Source organism: Etheostoma spectabile, unplaced genomic scaffold (genome assembly GCF_008692095.1).
Source record: "Etheostoma spectabile isolate EspeVRDwgs_2016 unplaced genomic scaffold, UIUC_Espe_1.0 scaffold00018250, whole genome shotgun sequence".
NCBI lineage: Eukaryota > Metazoa > Chordata > Actinopteri > Perciformes > Percidae > Etheostoma > Etheostoma spectabile.
Window position 1 is genome coordinate 830,617 of NW_022604179.1, and position 17,923 is coordinate 848,539.

The 17,923-nt window shown below is 39.9% G+C and overlaps 1 protein-coding gene across 1 annotated transcript; it reads left to right on the plus strand.

Moving 5' to 3' along the window:
• The first annotated feature begins 216 nt into the window (after positions 1-216).
• Positions 217-15,854, plus strand: LOC116679823 (arf-GAP with GTPase, ANK repeat and PH domain-containing protein 1). Its single transcript, XM_032509286.1, has 20 exons — positions 217-1,106; positions 1,636-2,854; positions 7,043-7,101; positions 7,208-7,295; positions 7,816-7,901; positions 8,005-8,146; positions 8,229-8,363; positions 8,459-8,580; positions 8,769-8,930; positions 9,122-9,205; positions 9,486-9,590; positions 9,683-9,842; positions 10,353-10,460; positions 11,561-11,698; positions 11,852-11,911; positions 12,343-12,494; positions 13,463-13,553; positions 14,378-14,600; positions 14,835-15,138; positions 15,531-15,854. Exons 2-20 carry the CDS (start codon positions 1,720-1,722, stop codon positions 15,819-15,821), a joined length of 3,645 nt encoding a protein of 1,214 aa, XP_032365177.1. The 5' UTR covers positions 217-1,106; positions 1,636-1,719; the 3' UTR covers positions 15,822-15,854.
• Positions 15,855-17,923: the final 2,069 nt, after the last annotated feature.

Sequence of the window (17,923 nt, forward strand, 5' to 3'; positions counted from 1 at the left end):
TCCAAGGAACTTGTTTTTCTTTCCCATTTTATTCTTTACTGTCTTGCATCATCACCTGCAAACCCAAATTAATATCTTCAGTTTCTTCTCCATGTAATTCAATTAAATGCTGCTAAAATCAGTTTTGCTTCCTAAACGTTCTTATTCTCAAACATTTTTTTTCTCCATTTTATTCCCTGTTGCAATGATTCATAGACATCGAGATTTATCCTGTGCATCCTCACTTCCTCACTCCGAGGGGACACAGGGAGGCAGGGAGAGAAGGCAGGAGCTGCCCATAAATTGCTCTGGAAAAGGAGAGGGTAGAGACAGAGCTGGAGACAGAGCAGATGCTTTGACAGAAGCAGAGTTGAGTGGTTTTCTCTCTCCCTCCTGAATCTCTTTTGTTGGGTCGTTAGATACAAATCTGATGGACATTGGCAAGGACAACCACCACCACCTCACTGCTAGCCTCTAATCCCCAGCCTGTTTGCCGGAGCTGGATCCAGTGTGGAGCTGCTTGTGCGGCAGCTATCAGCAGGCTAGCGGGGGCTGCAAGGCTCTGTGGCAGCGAGAAGAGGAGGAAAAAAAAAGGAGGAGGGGCTGTGGTGAGCTGGTGGGCTTCCTCTGCTTCACAGACACATTTTATTGACTTGCTAATTGGATGAGGCACTCGAAGGAGAGGATGCGGTGACCGAGAAGAGCTGCTCTCCAGAGGAGGAATACAGGCACAAGGAAGCATTGCTCAGGCTGCGTAAATCTGGCTACTTCATCTTTTAATTTTTTTTTATTCTGGAGACATAACAGATGTTTTTTTTCAGCATCTCCCAGTGACCATCACACCGTGCATACATAATTTTATGCATGACATTGTCGAACGGTGCCTCCAGCTGCCAGACGCTTCGTGACAAGTGAATGATTTCCATTTTGATTTGTTTGCACCCTGTTCCCTTTCACCTGTTTTTTTTTGTTTTTTGTCTTGGACTTATCACCTGGAGGTCTTTTTTTTTGTCAGCCTTATTTGATGTGCCGTTTGATATGAATGGTAATCTGATGGCGAGATAAATTCTTCACCAAATCAAATGTACAAGGAACTGTGCAATGGTTATTCATCAGGAAAAATGAAGGTATGATAATAGCAAAATCCAAGACACATACTGTAGTAAGGTGGCATTATTCAGACAGTATTCATTTTAGTCAAGAAATGGATCAACCTAATGTGTTGGCTGTTGCATAATTCCAGGCTGAAATCTGAGCCTGAGACATACACAGTGATAAGAAATGTCTTCTTATAGCTATCCGTGTGTTTACATGTGAGATTTTCACAGAATCAATTAGAGAGAAAGAGAGGTAAGGATTATGAATGAATCAGTGGTAGAGACCAGTAGTATCTGTGTGCATTGAAGAGGATTAAAGGAGGCATTAAAAACAGTCTAGACTTTTTTCACCACTGGGTCATCCTTTTTAACATATTCTGGAAATTTGCAATTTGAAGCATTCCTGTTTTTTAACTGACTCTTCGTGTCTTTATTGAGGGATTTAAAAGGAAACTTGGATTCCTGTCAAGTGTACAGGCCTGGCATCAGACTACACAAGGGTTGATTGGGTGTCTGATGTGTTTGTCTTGATCTTAGATTTTTTTCTCTTCTGCTCCAGTCTTGTCTTGGTTGCCAAGACTGAGATGTGCAGGTCTGGCTAGGTGAGAGTGCAGGTGGTACTGTGCTGAAGTCTGCTATACCAATGAGCAAGGCAGGCAACCCACAGAGACGCACCACCTACCTCATTTCCCTAACTCTGGTGAAGGTTGAAGCTGTGCCAGAGGATGTAGCAGGGAACCAGAGGGAGGCTCTTCCAGAGGGGGAAGGGAGCCCTAAGAAGGAGGAGGAAGATGCCCCCAAAAAAGGGGAAGGACTGGTGTGTATACAAGTGGGAGAAAAAGAAAACACACAGGTGGAAGAAGAAGTGGAACAGGTGCAGCATGGCAAGTATGGCAGCCCCACTGAGAACTGGGGAAAGCCTGAAAGTAAGGAAATTCATGGACACCCAAAAGACATTGGATCAGTTGGTAAAAGCAAAGACACCTTTTTTGTACATCCACCTGTTAGACAAATGGTCAAAGTGTATGGAGGAACTACCACTGAGGGAACTGTGCGCAGAGAGGGTCCTCGCTCAGACGCCATGCGCCCTAAGACGGAGCTCTACGGAGAGCCCCCCATGCTCTTCCTAAAGGGTGAAAATGGAGCAGACCTGAACAGTCGCTCACGTTGCAGCCTCCCCTTTTCCATCCCGCCACAGGTCACCCAGCGCCCTGAAGTCCTGATGAGGTCACATGCAGGAGGCAACTCTGCATGCTGGAGGGAACTCAGAGAGGCCAATACAAGCTTGTATCACTCTGCTAGGACTTTAGATCGAAGGGATAACCGTTTTGGGGACCAGTCCCCCTTAATGGCAGCTACAACTCTGGGGCCTTACAGGGCATCCTGGGCTGACAGTGACGGGAGGGGCACGCTCATTCGACCCGGAGCCCCCATCAGCGGAGGATTTTCCGGCATTATGGCTAGGGACAGCCCTCAAGGGGAGAGATTTAAGACAGTTTCTGTTTCCTTGCCTGTACCTCCTGTCACCGACGTGTCCAGGCCTCAAAGGAAAGGTACAAGTCGTACCCTGGACAACAGTGACCTACATTCCCTCTCTGAGGACCTGAAGAAGGGGAAGGAGAGCCAGGGAGGAACAATCCAGCGCGCTCCTCCCCGTGACAGAAAGATGCTCAAGTTCATTAGTGGCATTTTCACCAAAAGTACGGCGGTGCCAGCCAGCGTCAGCACCGCACCTCCTCTCTATCCAGCTGTGGAAAGGGGGTCGAGTGAGGAGGAAGGTAAGGCCACCTCATGCATCTACTATTATGACTGCTATCTAAAAAACACCGTCACATCTGGTGTTTCACTTTCCCGGTGCTACAAATACCATTTTATTTAATGTTATTACACAGGATCACATATTTATTCTCATTTATATTGCCCTCTTTGTAATTTTGTGAACCTAAACCAAAACAATGTGCTCCAATCAGTTTCTTTAATGCTCTACTGCTGTTCTTATTCATTCATTTTCTTAAACATTTCATTCATTTGGGCATAGTAAATTACACACAGTTGCCAAATTCAATTATCAGGTGAGCATACATTTATCATGCTTACTGTCATGCAAAGTGGTTTTGAATTTACTTTAGCACTAAACTAAATTCAGTGTCTTCTGTGGTTATTTTCATTCAGAATAAACTGTTGTAATTTTCTTAGATGACACATGTTAATTGAAGGCTTTACTGATGAACAGCATCAGTGTTTGTGACTGACATGACCAGTAATCCTGATGTGACTGTGTTTGACATCAGCTCTCGATAACCTTTCTTGTCTTTAATAGGATTGGTGCAACAGTTCTCTTTCATTGTTGCCTTTATCTCTCAGTGTATCTGAAACTATTTCTCAGGGCTACACAATAACTTCCATTGATGACATCGGGTGAAAATATATTGCCAATCAGATTTAATAATATCAGCTTTAATGGGAGCTGCAGAAAGGGAACAACGCAGCACACTTTCAAAACAAAATGACATCTGAGGTTATAAGTAGGGCAAGTATTAGGTATTAAAGGTTAACTGTTAAAGAATAGATGGCAGTTATCCTGTAAATAGTCAGATTTAACTCCATGGCACAAATGGGTAAAACATAACTCAGATTAGTTCATGATCTAGAGCAATTAACTGAAATTGTATCAACAACTATTTGACAATAGATTAATCCTTTAAGAAATGTTTGAAGCAAAAATACCAAACATTCTTTGTTTTCGGCTTCTCAAATGTGAGGATTTGTTGCATTCTTTTGTGTCATGTGATAGTCCTCATTATTTCTGAGGTTTTGGAATAAGTATTGGGGTAAGCTATTTGAATATGTTACATTGGATTGTAGGAAATAGTCATGGGCATTTCTTTTAACAATTTTCTGGCATTTCATAGACCAAACAACCAAATACTCAAAGCCCTATATTGATCACTAAATCCTCTCACTAGGTCATCTAAGTGTCAAGTGAATCATCTTCCTCGACAAAAGATGGATCTGTTTCCAATGATCTACAGAGCAGTTAATAATAAATAAAAATATTTGACAAACATACAACTAATCTAAAATCAGGTATAGATAGGATATTAACGTTACACAACTTTACACATTAATGTTGCAGAAAAAATGTAAGTAAATCAGAAAGGATTGTTCTTTATCAGCTTCACTGTACATTTTCATAGTGAAGAAGGTTAAAATGCTGCTACCTTAAAGTGGTTTCTCTACCTTCAGTAATGTAATCAATGTTTTGGATCTCTGTTTTGAGGAATTCCCCAAATAAAAAAAAAACCCAACTAAACACGATAAATCACTTCAGTCTTGTCAAAAACTACGAAAACACTTAATGAAATATTAAGACCCCTCCATTTGAAATATAGGAAATGTTGCAACTTTATCAATCTTTAATCTTTATTGATACGTTCTAAAGAAAATGAACTTTGACAAAGAGTGTGGTTTTGGAGTAAGCTTTGAATAATTTGTCAGGAGTAAGTGGGACATGAATAATTAAGGTTGGGGATACACAGAGCTGTGTTCATCAGAGAAGTGAGGAGAACAGGAACCCGTGACTTCCTGTTCTGTGCGTGGAGTTAATCAGTCTTCAAATGGAGCCTATTCATTCATCCACATTGTGTTTAAGTGTTTAGGAGCTGCAGAGTCAACATTGTGTCTTGTTGAACCTGTAATTTCCATGTTATGTCAGTATTCTGATGATCGGTTACCGTAATTGATCAAATTTAATTTAGAAAAAAATGGTCATCATTGTCAAGGCATGCACACACTCGCATATTTTTAGCATCAAATGCACACAGGTGGTCTCTCTGTCTCTCACACCCGTCGCTGTATCCATGAGAGACCATTTATTGTATAGAGACCCGGGCTGGAGGCTTCTGGAAAATGGAGTTGCCATGGCAACAGCAAGCCGTGAGAGATGCTATTTGGTCTATGGCGTGAAACTGCCGATGAAAGGGGGAGTTGACCAAAGATGGTTTTGAGGTAGAGTAGGGGGGTTAAAGTTGCAATCTGTGTCCCTGGAAAAGCCGGCCAATGACAGCTTTTGTGTGTGTGTGTGTGTGTGTGTGTGTGTGTGTGTGTGTGTGTGTGTGTGTGTGTGTGTGTGTGTGTGTGTGTGTGTGTGTGTCTTGTGTGAAGCAAAATCTTTAAAATGTCAAACATGTTTGTTAATAGTGGAAAGTATTGTACATAATTTTATAAAAGAAATCAGATTGTTTTAAGAATTGTTTTGAATATTATTTTCTTGCCACCAGTGGATTTATCTGTCTTATATTGTTATTTTGTCTTGTTTCAAGATACTGACTCTAGTGGAGGTATTCCATTATAATGTACCGGTCGAATCTCTATTTTATTTGAAGAAAAACCTTATTAAGACTGAATAGGAGAGACTTTTGATTCATAATTTCTGTAAAGTGTGGAACAGAAATATATCTACAATATGACCTTAAAGAAAGTTGAGTAATAAAACTAAGAAAAAGAATATGTTTGAATAGTTTCTGTAGTGCTGTAACTCAACTAAAAACGGAACAAATGCAGCTAACCTTATTTGGCGTTTTAACAACGTCTTATTTTAGTACCAAATCTGATAACGTACTCAAACGACCGCTACACAATAAACCTGCACAGCTGCTGGATCATTATGATCACAGTTTGGAATTGAAGTAGATATTTTTGGCCATAATCTCACAAACTATATATCATCATGACACTTGGGACATAATGTACGTAGGTTTTTGAAATTAAAACTCAGTCCTCATGTTGTTCTTATCAGTAAAACTAAAGCCAGAAAACCAACACAAACACAGTTTTATTTAAGCTACCCCTAATAGATCATCTTATGAATGTAAAAGCTCAACCACGATCAAATGAGATGCTTCAGGTTTTTCAAAGGGAGTCAAGTAACATTACACACGTTACACTTTGCTATAATCTAAATGATTGCTTTTGTCTTCAAAGGGTTGTTTTATAGTGTAGTTTATAAGTCATTACATGTCTGCTTTTCAAAGACTGTCAAGAACTGTAAGAGGAATGAGATTGCTAATCTCTGGAGATGCTGTCTGCCGCAACCTAAATAAGAAACTCTGTAACTAGATGACTCATTTGACAGCAGTTATCTTCTATTATATCTTAAAGACCCATTTCATTTTTGTCTAATGCAAAATAAAGTTGCCCATAAAGTAAACAAAATCACACTATTGATCATCCCGTATAAAAACATTACAGTATTAAGACACATTTTTCTTACAAGAAACAAATTCCCTAGTGCCATAATTTCACTTTCCACAGTGTAGTTTCCTCTTTTTATGAAATACTTTACTCACACTCTTTCATTAACACATCATTTTTATTTTAGCTTATTTTACTTTTTTCTGATGTAAGTCTGCTCCTGCCTTTTTAAATCAGTGTGACACCACAGAGCACCAAGTGGCATATTCTGTCTTCTTTCAGTAGACACCAACTTCTATAAAAACTTCCATAAAATTCATGAAATGTGGGAATCTGCGCTGGGAACCAGATTAATTATCTCACCATAGCTAAAGAATAATACATTTTCAAGGCTAAATAGATTAGCGCACTATGCAAGTTTGCCAGATCGGGCAGCAGATCTGTAATGAGACATCGGCAATGGACAGTTCCGCTTCCAACCTGTAGGGGGAGCAAAGAGAAAAGTGCTTTAGTTTTGCTTTAAAGCAGTCTGACATTTTGTTTTAATAGTTGGCTGGCTTGCTCACAATCAGATGAAAAGGTCAATGATCATGTTAGTTTTTCCAGTACAGAAATGGATGTGAGAAGTTTTTTTTAGCTTAGTTAGCTTGTTAGCCCAGATTTTAGCTCTGCTATCCTGCATCTTGTTACATAGCAAGTTACCAATACATTTTTTTTACTTTTTATTAATGAATCCTCTCTCTACTTTTTGGCTGTCAATTTTCTTTCTTCAGCTGCATGCACCAGCAGTCAAGAATGGACCATGAGCCAAACTATACAAGAGCTTCACCTGGTAAGCATCAGGACATAGCTTTTACAAACTGGTGAGTGGGATTTAATACTAAATTAATAATTTCTCTCTCTCTCTCTCTCTTTATCTGTGTGTTTGTGCTCTTCAGGGTGTTTTGGGAGGTCTATACAGTGGGAAGTCCGCTCTGGTTCACAGGCACTTGACAGGAAGTTACCTGCAGCTGGAAAATGCTGAGGGTTGGTTTCACATGTCCTCATTCTACAACCTTTATGTGTGTTTTTCTTATTATTAGAGCTTAATAACAATTTTCTTCTTCTTTATTTAACACATCAAAATAATTTGTACATAGTAACCAATCCATCATAAACACATGTGCAAGGAAGACAAGAAACCCCATGGAGCTTATAAAGTGTCTCACTTTATTATATAGTATGATTACAGTTTAATATGTAACAACAAAGCAAAGGACAAAAGAAAAATTGAATAACAGAGCAAATTAGACACATCTATAAGTTTATATGTAGAAAAAAAGAGACAAAAACAAACAATGAATAAAAGCAAATTAAAGAGAAATATTAATAAAGGAAAGAAACCAACAATAAAAGAAGAAAGAGACAAAATATAAAATGTATTACATTAATACTGGCTACATTCAATTTGTATGAGCCTGGGCATGCTATTAATGTTATTAGTTATACGTGTGAACTGCAAAAATATCAGTAAGAACTCTAGATTATTCCAACTGTGTATTTGCAGGTCGCCAATACATTAAGGACGTCCTGGTGGATGGACAGAGCCACGTGTTGATAATCAGAGAAGAAACAGAACTCCCGGGTGCTCAGGTGGGTTTGAACTTGGTTAATGTGGACAACTAAATACACACAATTACACTAGCGCTTACGGCCAGAGTGCTGCTCTTCTTTTTTCCTCCTCCCTTCTCTTCAGTTTGCAAGTTGGGTGGATGCAGTTATCTTGGTCTTCAGTTTGGAAAACGAGGCCAGCTTCCAGGAAGTTTACAGAATCTACCACCAGCTCGCTACCCACCGGCCCATTTCTGAGATACCTTTCATAGTAGTCGGTACTCAGGGTAAGCCACTCACATGTAGCACGTGCTTTGATTCAAATGTTTGCATGAGTGAATTTATATTTGCGATTTGTGCTTTTTCTAGATAAGATAAGCAGCACCAACCCCAGAGTAATAGATGATGCCAGGGCCAGACAGCTGTGCTCAGACGTGCGGCGCTGCACCTACTATGAAACCTGTGCAACGTACGGCCTCAATGTGAACAGAGTCTTCACTGATGGTATGTGTGCAGATCAGAGCATTGAGAATTATGCTGCAGAAGATATAGATATATGAAGGTTATGTGTCTATTTTAAAGTTTTTGTGTTTCCACAGCTGCTCAGAAGATCATGGCAGCCAAGAAGCAAGCTGCTCTACTGGCTTCCTGTAAATCTCTCCCTAACTCTCCCAGTCACTCCGGAGGCTCCACCCCCGTGTCAGGTGTCTTTCCTGGACAGGTACAACTGTCTATCTGTTCCACACTGTCTGAAAAAATGGCGTGCGCCTTTTCTTACCTTGTGTATTGCATATTTTATTCGTCTGTCAGGCTATTTTTAAAGGCTGTCGGCATGCTGTTGTGACAAACTCAATTATCTCCTTTTTTTTCTCAACTACTACTTCATCACCCCCCTCCTCCTTTTTTTAGGCCAGTAACGGTGGTCAGAGCAGTGATTACTCCTCATCACTTCCCTCCACTCCTGTGATCAGTCATAAAGAGATTGGCAAGACAGTGAGAGGGGAAAAGCAGGATAGTGCCACGCCTGGGTCCGTCCGCAGTGCCACCCGGAGACGCACCTCCAGATTTGCGGTACAAGACGGTCAAATGATTTTTAACGTTTTTTTTAGTAGCCAAAGCAGTCGTGCTTATGCTTCCTTTTATTTGAAATTATGGCTTTGTAATGAAATGTACAGCAATCTGTAAAGAAGACTTCCTTAATTACCCAATTATTGCCATTATTGCCATTGATGCCTACAATGCACCTCTTGTACTTTGTTTAGGGTCGGAGGGGCAGTGACTCAAACAGAAGGAGTGCAGATTGTATGGGAGATCTGGGCAGTGGACGCTCCATTCCCATCAAACAGGTAGGACACAGATTTGCAGTGGATGCAGAAAAAAGCATGATGTATCTAATGACCCTCTGCAGAGGACATCACACCAGCAGTCACTTCAAATCAAATGTGTAAAAGCATTTTCAGCTTGTGGAGCTTGTGATGAAATGTTGTGATGTCTTTTATTGGCCTGATGAATAGCATAGTGGATGCTTTTGGCAGCCAGCAGTCATCATGCTCTCAAAAAGGGCAAGATGAACACACGAGACATTTGAAATAAATTCTCACTCTTCGGTTTTGTCACCTCCATCAGGGCATCTTGTTGAAGCGCAGCGGGAACTCGCTCAACAAAGAATGGAAGAAGAAGTATGTCACGCTGTCCAACGATGGCATACTGTCCTATCACTCTAGTGTCAATGTGAGTCAGTGTGTTGACGGAGCTCTAAAGCATTATGCTGCACCACTGATGGCTAGTGGTTGATGTGTAATGGCTGATGTTTGGCTTGGCAGGACTACATGCTAAATGCTCCTGGGAAGGAGATGGACCTGCTGCGAGTGACAGTGAAAGTGCCAGGAAAGCGACCGCCTCGTGCTGTACATGCCAGTGGCCTTCCAGTCGGGCTCAACGGGCGTGCCAAAGATATGCCGGGACTTGAGGGTGTCGGCCCAGGTCAATATATATATATTCTTTAGATGTCTCAAAGAAACTATACAAAGCTAAACTGATTCCGTTACCAAAATCTGTGCATAAGCATAAAACAATAACAAAAAATGCAATCTAACTGCTGTTTCCTAACTATTAAACAATTATAGCAATAGACTTTGCTTATACAAATGGCAATGTCCTTCCGTGGATCTCCACCCTGGTCCTTTTCTTTTCTTTGTGGAGCTGGGGTGCCTGTGAGTTAGGTGACATCAGAAATACAAAAAATCCACTGTTTCTTATATTTTAAGACTTTCTCTGTGAAGAGGGCTAAAGCTTCTATTCCAGAGAGCGAAAATTAAAGGAAAAATCTAAGCACAAAAGAGGATCATTAACAGATCACTAAGTCATACACTGCTTTTTATTTTCTCTGGAGTTCACACAAAATCAGGAATGTGTTTACTTTTATGTCAGTAGCTCTGTTTGTTTGTGTACATGACTTTATTATTATGTGCATGCGTGCTATCATCACTTTAGTCCCTGTAAGCGATGGGATGGAAGGGCTGGGTGGTGCGTTGTTCCTGAGGAGCAACAGAGGTGTGCAGCGGTGTCCCTCTACTATATCAAACCACGCTCAAAGTGTTGGTGAGTAAATTACTTTCATCATCCTAAAAACATGCATGTTTTGTACCAGATAAATGTAATTAGGGTTCAAACCGCGAGCGGTAGTCCAAATGACTTGAAATTTCTCACACACGTGCAGCGTAATGTGCTCTACAAAAAGCTTTAAGGACCGTTAAGGTCCGCCTAGAAAATATTTCAGCCATTTTAATTTTTTTGAAAGACACACTACTCCTACACTGTTGCTCCGATTGCCACCAAACTTTCAGTGAATCATCAGTGGATCAAGCTTATTACAAGTTGTATAAAGCATGTCCATATCTCAATTACTTTTCAAGTTATTGGCCAATGAACTTTGAAAGGGGCGTGGCTCTGGACATAAATTAACACAAGTCAACAACTGTAAGGCCAATCATCATAGGGTATGTTCAGATAAGTGCCCCAGATATACCCAAACAGTTTTATATACATACACCACTAGGGGGCGCAACAAGTGCAAGATAGGAGAGTGGCCTTACACACAATTTGCTATATATCACATATTCATTGTACAATAATCACAAATCTCTCAGAATATGTCCTCATAAGTACCTGAACCACGCCCTGAAAGTTTCATTCAAATTGAACACCAGGGATCGCTGTAAATGCAAACAAACTGCAGGTGATATAGCGCAAATCAGGCTATAAATGACTAAATATTTGTCCAGTCAACACAAAACTTCCAGGAAATGTCTACATAATGACCTTACACAGTGCAAATCTCATTCAAATTGACCACTAGGGGGCGCTTTAAATGCACAATAACTGGCCGTGGAATGACGCAAATCAAGGTTTGTGCTTGCAATTGCAGCTTCCGGATTTAATAGCAATTGTTTTTGTGTTGATAATTGGCTTTTCTCAAATTGCCGTGAGCTGGACTGAGCTACATATCCCACTGAATTGAAAATAAATATTTTTGACAAATCAGTTGTAGGCATTTTAAACAAAGTGCACTGTTTGTCCAATCGTTACAAAGCTTGCAGGATATTTTTTATAATAATGTTGGACCACATGTGTGAAATTAGTTGCTATTGAGAAAGCTTGCGGCTATATTTTGATATGTTTTTATGTGATCTCATTGCAAGACTCTGCAGTTGAGGGTGTGTCCAGCTCCTCCTCCACCAAAGATGTAGGCTCCTCCTCCCCGGTCACAGACAGGAAGAAACATCGCAGAAAGAAAAGCATGAACCAGAAAGGAGATGCAACCATTGGCCAAGCAGATGGTAAACCCCATAACCTCCATAAGTTTTTTTTTTTTTTACATTCAGCATTTAACAAGTCTCCCAACGATAAAAGCATCAAGCATTCTCCAATGTAATATTTTCTCTCTTTTATTTTGTTGCCGTTTCTGTGACTTTTTCTCTCTTTTAATGCAGCCAAACGCAAACTGTGGAAACTTAAAAGCTTTGGTAGCTTAAGAAACGTAAGCAAGACAGGTAATGTTGATCTGTCATGCTGCATCTTTTAACTCTGGCAGACCCTCTGCACTTGCCACGTCTGTCGCCTTGTGTTGCTGTTTTTTTGCTTTCCTGTCACATTAGGGAAGGGACATTATTATTAAATCAAGGTTTTGTTGTAGAATGGCTAAATTACTATGCATCTAAAAATTACATGCATCTAAATTATTTTATCTAGATGTATGTACATTTTAGCATGTGGTTATAGACATTCTTATGTCTAATAGTGGCCAGACATGGATGCTTAAGTACACTGATGCATGCAAACTAAAACTGTCTTTTTTGTTCATAATGTTAACAGACTGTTAATTAAATATCTACATTTGTGTGACTGCTTTAACCTTCCACATGGGCAAAAAAGCCCCTGATGAAATATTTCTTGTTTCTATGCTCATGTTTTTCTATGTCAGATGAGGATAACTTTGACTTCCTCATTGTGTCGAGTTCCGGCCAAACATGGCACTTTGAAGCCCAGAGTGTGGAAGAGAGGGACTCCTGGGTCCAAGCCATTGAGAGCCAGATCCTGGCCAGCCTGCAGCTCTGTGAAAGCAGCAAAAACAAGGCAAGAATGAGCAAAAGGCAACATAAATTGAATTGACAAATGTAAAAAAAAAAAAGATAAATAGCTTCACGTTTCATAGGCGCAAATGCAGTAGCAATGCCATTTTGGTACAGGGCAATATTCACCTTACTATTATGTGCTCCTGCTTACATCGAGGAGGGCAGTCATACACCTGAGGTTGTATATTTGCAGATCAGGTGCTGTAGTGCAACACTGGTCCCCATATTGGCATGAAATAGTATCTGTATTTCTATCTGCTCAGACCAGCTCCCACTACAAGTTTATAGAACAATTCTTTAGGTTTTTGTTGGCAGAGAAACACATACAGGATATAAGTGCTCAGCTGTTCCACACATTTATTCTACGACATGAAATGTAAATTTAGATGTATCTGCCCTTGGAAGCACATTAGGAGGGCCTCAAACTCATTTTGTGTGCTGTGTATTTGCACCCTGGGACTCCTGGATAAGGTCTCTCAGGATAAACTGGCCTAGGAAACTGTTACTGCTGCTACTTTTAAAAAGGATGAGGGCAGCTAACTTGATTGGCCATTACCAAAAACCCACTTCATCTCCTGTACTGTATGTGTCGGACTAACAGTCCTGTCCACTAATGGGCTGTGCTGGATTCTGTTCTTGAGTGAGGAGTATGTCCTGGTGTTGTTTGTTCAATCATCTAAAAAATGTTATTGCCACTAATATAAAGATTGTGAAAAATAACTTTAATACCACAATGTATTTCTTTTTAAGTGTTATGAGAATTGCGTGTCCCAGGAGGCCAGAACCGATCATTTTACAGCTTTAAATGGTCATAATAATGATTATAGCCATCTACCACTGCTTTTTCACTAGGAGATTTGTAAATTATAATCATTGTTTATAGTAATGAACAGTTATGAGAGCACATATTACAGAGGGTTAGTTAGCAGGTATTTCTCTCATTTTAACCATACTCTGCATTTTCCACAGGCTCGCAAGAACAGCCAGAGTGAAGCAGTGGTTCTGCAGGCGATCCGCAATGCGAAGGGCAACAACTTCTGTGTTGACTGTGATGCTCCAAGTTAGTGACACATCTTAATAGCTTTTCTTCTCTTTGTACATGTGAATATCTGTTTCTGTTTTTTTTCACATCTTAGACTGTCCAAAGAAGGCTACTTTCGGACTATAGTTTGGCGTTCAAGATACTGTATTTAACATACTATATTCTAAACAGTTGCTTATTAGTTCAGATGTTGTAAAAATCACAAAATATCACTGAAACACAAATGACAAAATGGGAATAACTATTTAGTTAGCATGCAATAAACACTGCCACTGTGGGAGAATCCCAGATTAGCCAGGTGACCTTACATGCACCATCCCTTTTAGACACAATCTTTTTTTCCGAACACATTTCTTATAGAAAGAGGAAAAACAGCGTTATTTTTCAGTATTATTGTTTTCATATTGTGTAATTGTTCAAACTTGCTGACTTGTTCATTTAAAACAGAGATGAAATGCTTTGCTGAATCTGAACCGTGTTGTTATCCAGGCCTTGAAATAACATTTCTTCTTCCGCAAGGAAAAATATCTACTGAAAATACTGCAACAATGTTTCCCACTGAATGCTGAATGTTTTTCTAATGTTGGAAAAGTTTAAAGTGCCAGAGTTTCAGAGGAATTTAATGCTGGGCACATTGGCCCAAACAGCCCTGCTTTAAACAGCCCTGCTTCAAAACCTGCCCAAACGGGATTTCACACAACTTCAGTCACTTTTATGGCATTACTTGGCCAAACTGGCATATTTAAATGCCACACAGCAAATTATAACATTACAAATCTGTACATAGTTCAGTTTCAAATGGAGAGGCAGCCTAATTTGTTGTGTGTACCTTCTTCTTTAAGATCCAACCTGGGCCAGTCTGAACCTGGGTGCTCTCATATGCATCGAGTGTTCAGGGATTCACCGAAACTTGGGGACCCATCTGTCACGTGTTCGGTCGTTGGACCTTGATGATCTGCCACGAGAGCTGACACTGGTTCTTAGTGCCATTGGCAACCACTTGGTAAACAGTATATGGGAGGCGCGCACTCTGGGCCACCGTAAACCAGCACCTGATGCTACACGGTAAAGACCATATTGTTTTGAGATGTGACATTATTGATGTGACAGAAACACTGCTTTAGTTAATTTATTTTACAGTAAGTACGTAGGAGCTGCATACTTAGAAATTTGTCATGTACGTTATGTGAAGTTTCAGTAGAAATAAATTGTTGTTATTCTTGAACAGGAGAAAGACAAGGAGCTAAATGTATTTTAATGAATATTCATCAATTTTCTTTGCTTTCTTTGCTTGTTCAGTGAGGAGCGGGAGTCGTGGATCAGGGCCAAATATGAGCAGAAACTGTTTGTGGCGCCGTTGCCCCCTCCCACTCCTGGCGAGGGCCCAGACATCACACTATCTGGCCGTCTTCTGTTGGCAGTGATGGAGCACAACCTCCCCAAGCTGCTGCTCCTTTTGGCCCACTGTACTAAGGAGGACATTAATGCCCCTCTCGGCCTGGCGCTCTCCTGCAGGTCGTTCTTAGCGCTAAGACTGCCTGGCTCTGCACTGCACGCTGCCTGTCAACAGGCTGATGTGGTGATGACGCAGCTTCTTGTTTGGGTGCGTTTCCTTCCCTCTCTCTAAATAAAACCTTTGTGTGGATGGCTTGTTTTATATTACCGTAGAAGTGCAATGCAATAATTTAAAATTTCTTCTTAGTGTAAAATATCATGTTGAGTAATGCAAAAACTGGCAAGATAATAAATGTTACCCTTCAAGAACCACTAAGTAATTCCCTTAGCAAAAAACAAAAAGCTTTAAAACAGATGACTCAGCAGACCACTCAAGGTGATCTATAGGTGTGAAAGGCTCTAAAGCACGCTGAGTCAAACCTTGTTGGGATAATTTAAGACAAGCCTGTCAGGTTGAAGTTGCAATACATTCCTCATGATAAAAATATAGAATATTACATAATCTAATCCATTTATTTATTGTTTTTCAATTCACTTCAGTATGGCTTTGATGTCCGGCACCGGGATGCTCAGGGGCAGACAGCTCTGGTACTGGCTCGCAGTGCTGGCAGCCAAGAGTGTGTCGACATCTTACTTCAGTACGGATGCCCAAATGAACCGACCTCTTCCTTTACCGTTGCCACAACAGTTGGTTTTGCAGCAGCCGCCATACCCAGCTTCCCTGTTGCCATGACGCCGAGCCTAACGGTTGCTACGACAGTCAAGATCTCGCACAAGAGCGGCGGCAGCACCAGCTTGAGTTACAGCACCTCTAGAAGAGCAGTGTCATAATCAAAATGGGATCAAATGGGAATGTGCGTGTGCGTGCGTTGCTTTGCCCTCATACTGTCCTGTACCTTCACACAGGCCTGCAGGACTGATGAACATATTGCCAGATGTTGCACTTCCTGAGGTTTTAAAGGGTATGTGTGTATGTCAGGGATGAAAACAAACACTGGTAATAACAGGCATGTCTGCCAGAATGATTTAACCAAAACTAAAAACAACACAAATTTTACCTGACTACTCTACGTAAGATTTAAAAAAAACGTAACATTACATCCAGATGCCTCTGCATTTGGATTCAATAGGAATGTATTGCACTGCATACCAGCTGGTATGATTCATATTTCATAATGCAGTCAATATTCAACTTTATTCTCAGTTAAGAATGGGAATTTGCCTTCAGGCTCAAATTGCTTTTCTGAGCATAGAGGGGCCAAAAGTAAAGAACTGCAATAACTAAGATTTTATAGACAGACGTTAATGCTAATCACATCCACACTTCTTAACTTTATTGACAATGAATGTCATATTTAAATCCAGAGTGCACATACTTTGATCAACACAGCTGGTTGTGCATAAATAATGTTGTGTAAATTGAACAAAAAAAACTAACTTTACAGAGGCTAAAAAGAGAGGCTGCTTTAAAGATGATCAAAATAACTGTATAGAAATGCATTGATAAAAATATTAATATTCTAAAATGGTAAAAGTGCTTAATTTTTGAGATTGTTATTGTATTATTTGTACAGTTGGTTCTGTGTATAAAACTCAAAGGGTTACTTGTAGCTGTTCAGACGTTTCCTGTACAGCGTCCTGGTTTGGGTTTCCTTTAACAACCCCCTGATTAACTCTTTGACATCCAAGACTAATATTTCTATGTTATGTTTGTATCACTGTGCGTGACATGAACACTGTACATGACGTCTGCATTAGGACTCCAGCAGTAACTCATCATCCAGGCGAGTGTAATACTAGACGTGTAAATGCCTTGATTTTGATTGAATGTATAAGAAAACAGATTGTTTTGAGTTTTTTTTTTTATTTCAAACACTAATGTGTGTTTTCCAGGATTATACAATTTTGATGGACTGTCAGGGCATTTTCATTTTTAATTAACTAATATTTTTCATGCTGTGACTAATAGCGAGTATAGTTCAGTAGATTAAAACTGTGGTTCTGATCTATTAAACTGGGCCTTTGAATGACTATGATTATATTTGTAAGTGGATGAAAATCAACATGAAATAGAGGAAGGTTGCCCAATTTAATAAGTTAAAAAAGGCATAAAAAGCAACCCTCCTGCAGTACTGTGTGTATTTTTGTGTTAATCTAAAGACTACTGAGTATACATGTCTGTGATGTAGGCATCTCTCTCCATTTGTATTTTTTTTACCCTTGCAATGATTCATAGAACATTCATTATCAATACACTAAGGCTACTGCTCAAATTGTGTTCTTTTGTACAGAGTTTTGTGTGTTTTCTGTCTGGGCTCATAGCAGACCTTATTTCAAAAAAGGCTGCTGAGTTAACTTTTTGTTCAAGTTTTCTATGCTGGTGCAACAAGGGTTCATGCTTCAAACTGCTAATGTTAGGAGCTGTTTTCTGGACAGGTGGAGCCACCAGCCATCTCTTAACACTTGACAATTTAAACGTGACATTGTCTGGATCCAACCAATTATTGTTAAATACTTCAACTGGCTTTGACCTACTTCTTTCTAGGTCAATGTCATGGACTCGTTTTTGGTTTCAGTTTCATGGATCTTCCTAGGCAAACACATATAGAGATAAAAGTGACAGTATGGGAATGTGTAAAGATTCATGAGCTTTTATAGATTATGATGTTCAGGAACTACATTGAAATATCAATATGGTATACATGATCATAAAGGAGCAGTTTGCCTAAAAACACAATGAACCTATTTCTTTCCTTACTGTTGCATAAACCTTTGCACAATATTGGTGAAATATTAACAAATGGGTTTTAAAAGCTATTGGATGGATAATGTTAGCATGGCTAGTGAATGGTAGCTAACATTGGCATTAACATGAACTAGCTGAAGTTGCTTACCAGCAGATAAACAGCTTGGTTAAAATAATGCATATTAAC

What these genes read in the sequence shown, in the direction of transcription:
- LOC116679823 (XM_032509286.1), top strand. Translation starts at nt 1,720, where the DNA reads ATGAGCAAGGCAGGCAACCCACAGAGACGCACCACCTACCTCATTTCC. An exon ending in GCAGCTGGAAAATGCTGAGG is followed by an intron (nt 7,296 to 7,815) that starts GTTGGTTTCACA and finishes GTGTATTTGCAG; the next exon opens with GTCGCCAATACATTAAGGAC. An exon ending in CATAGTAGTCGGTACTCAGG is followed by an intron (nt 8,147 to 8,228) that starts GTAAGCCACTCA and finishes TGCTTTTTCTAG; the next exon opens with ATAAGATAAGCAGCACCAAC.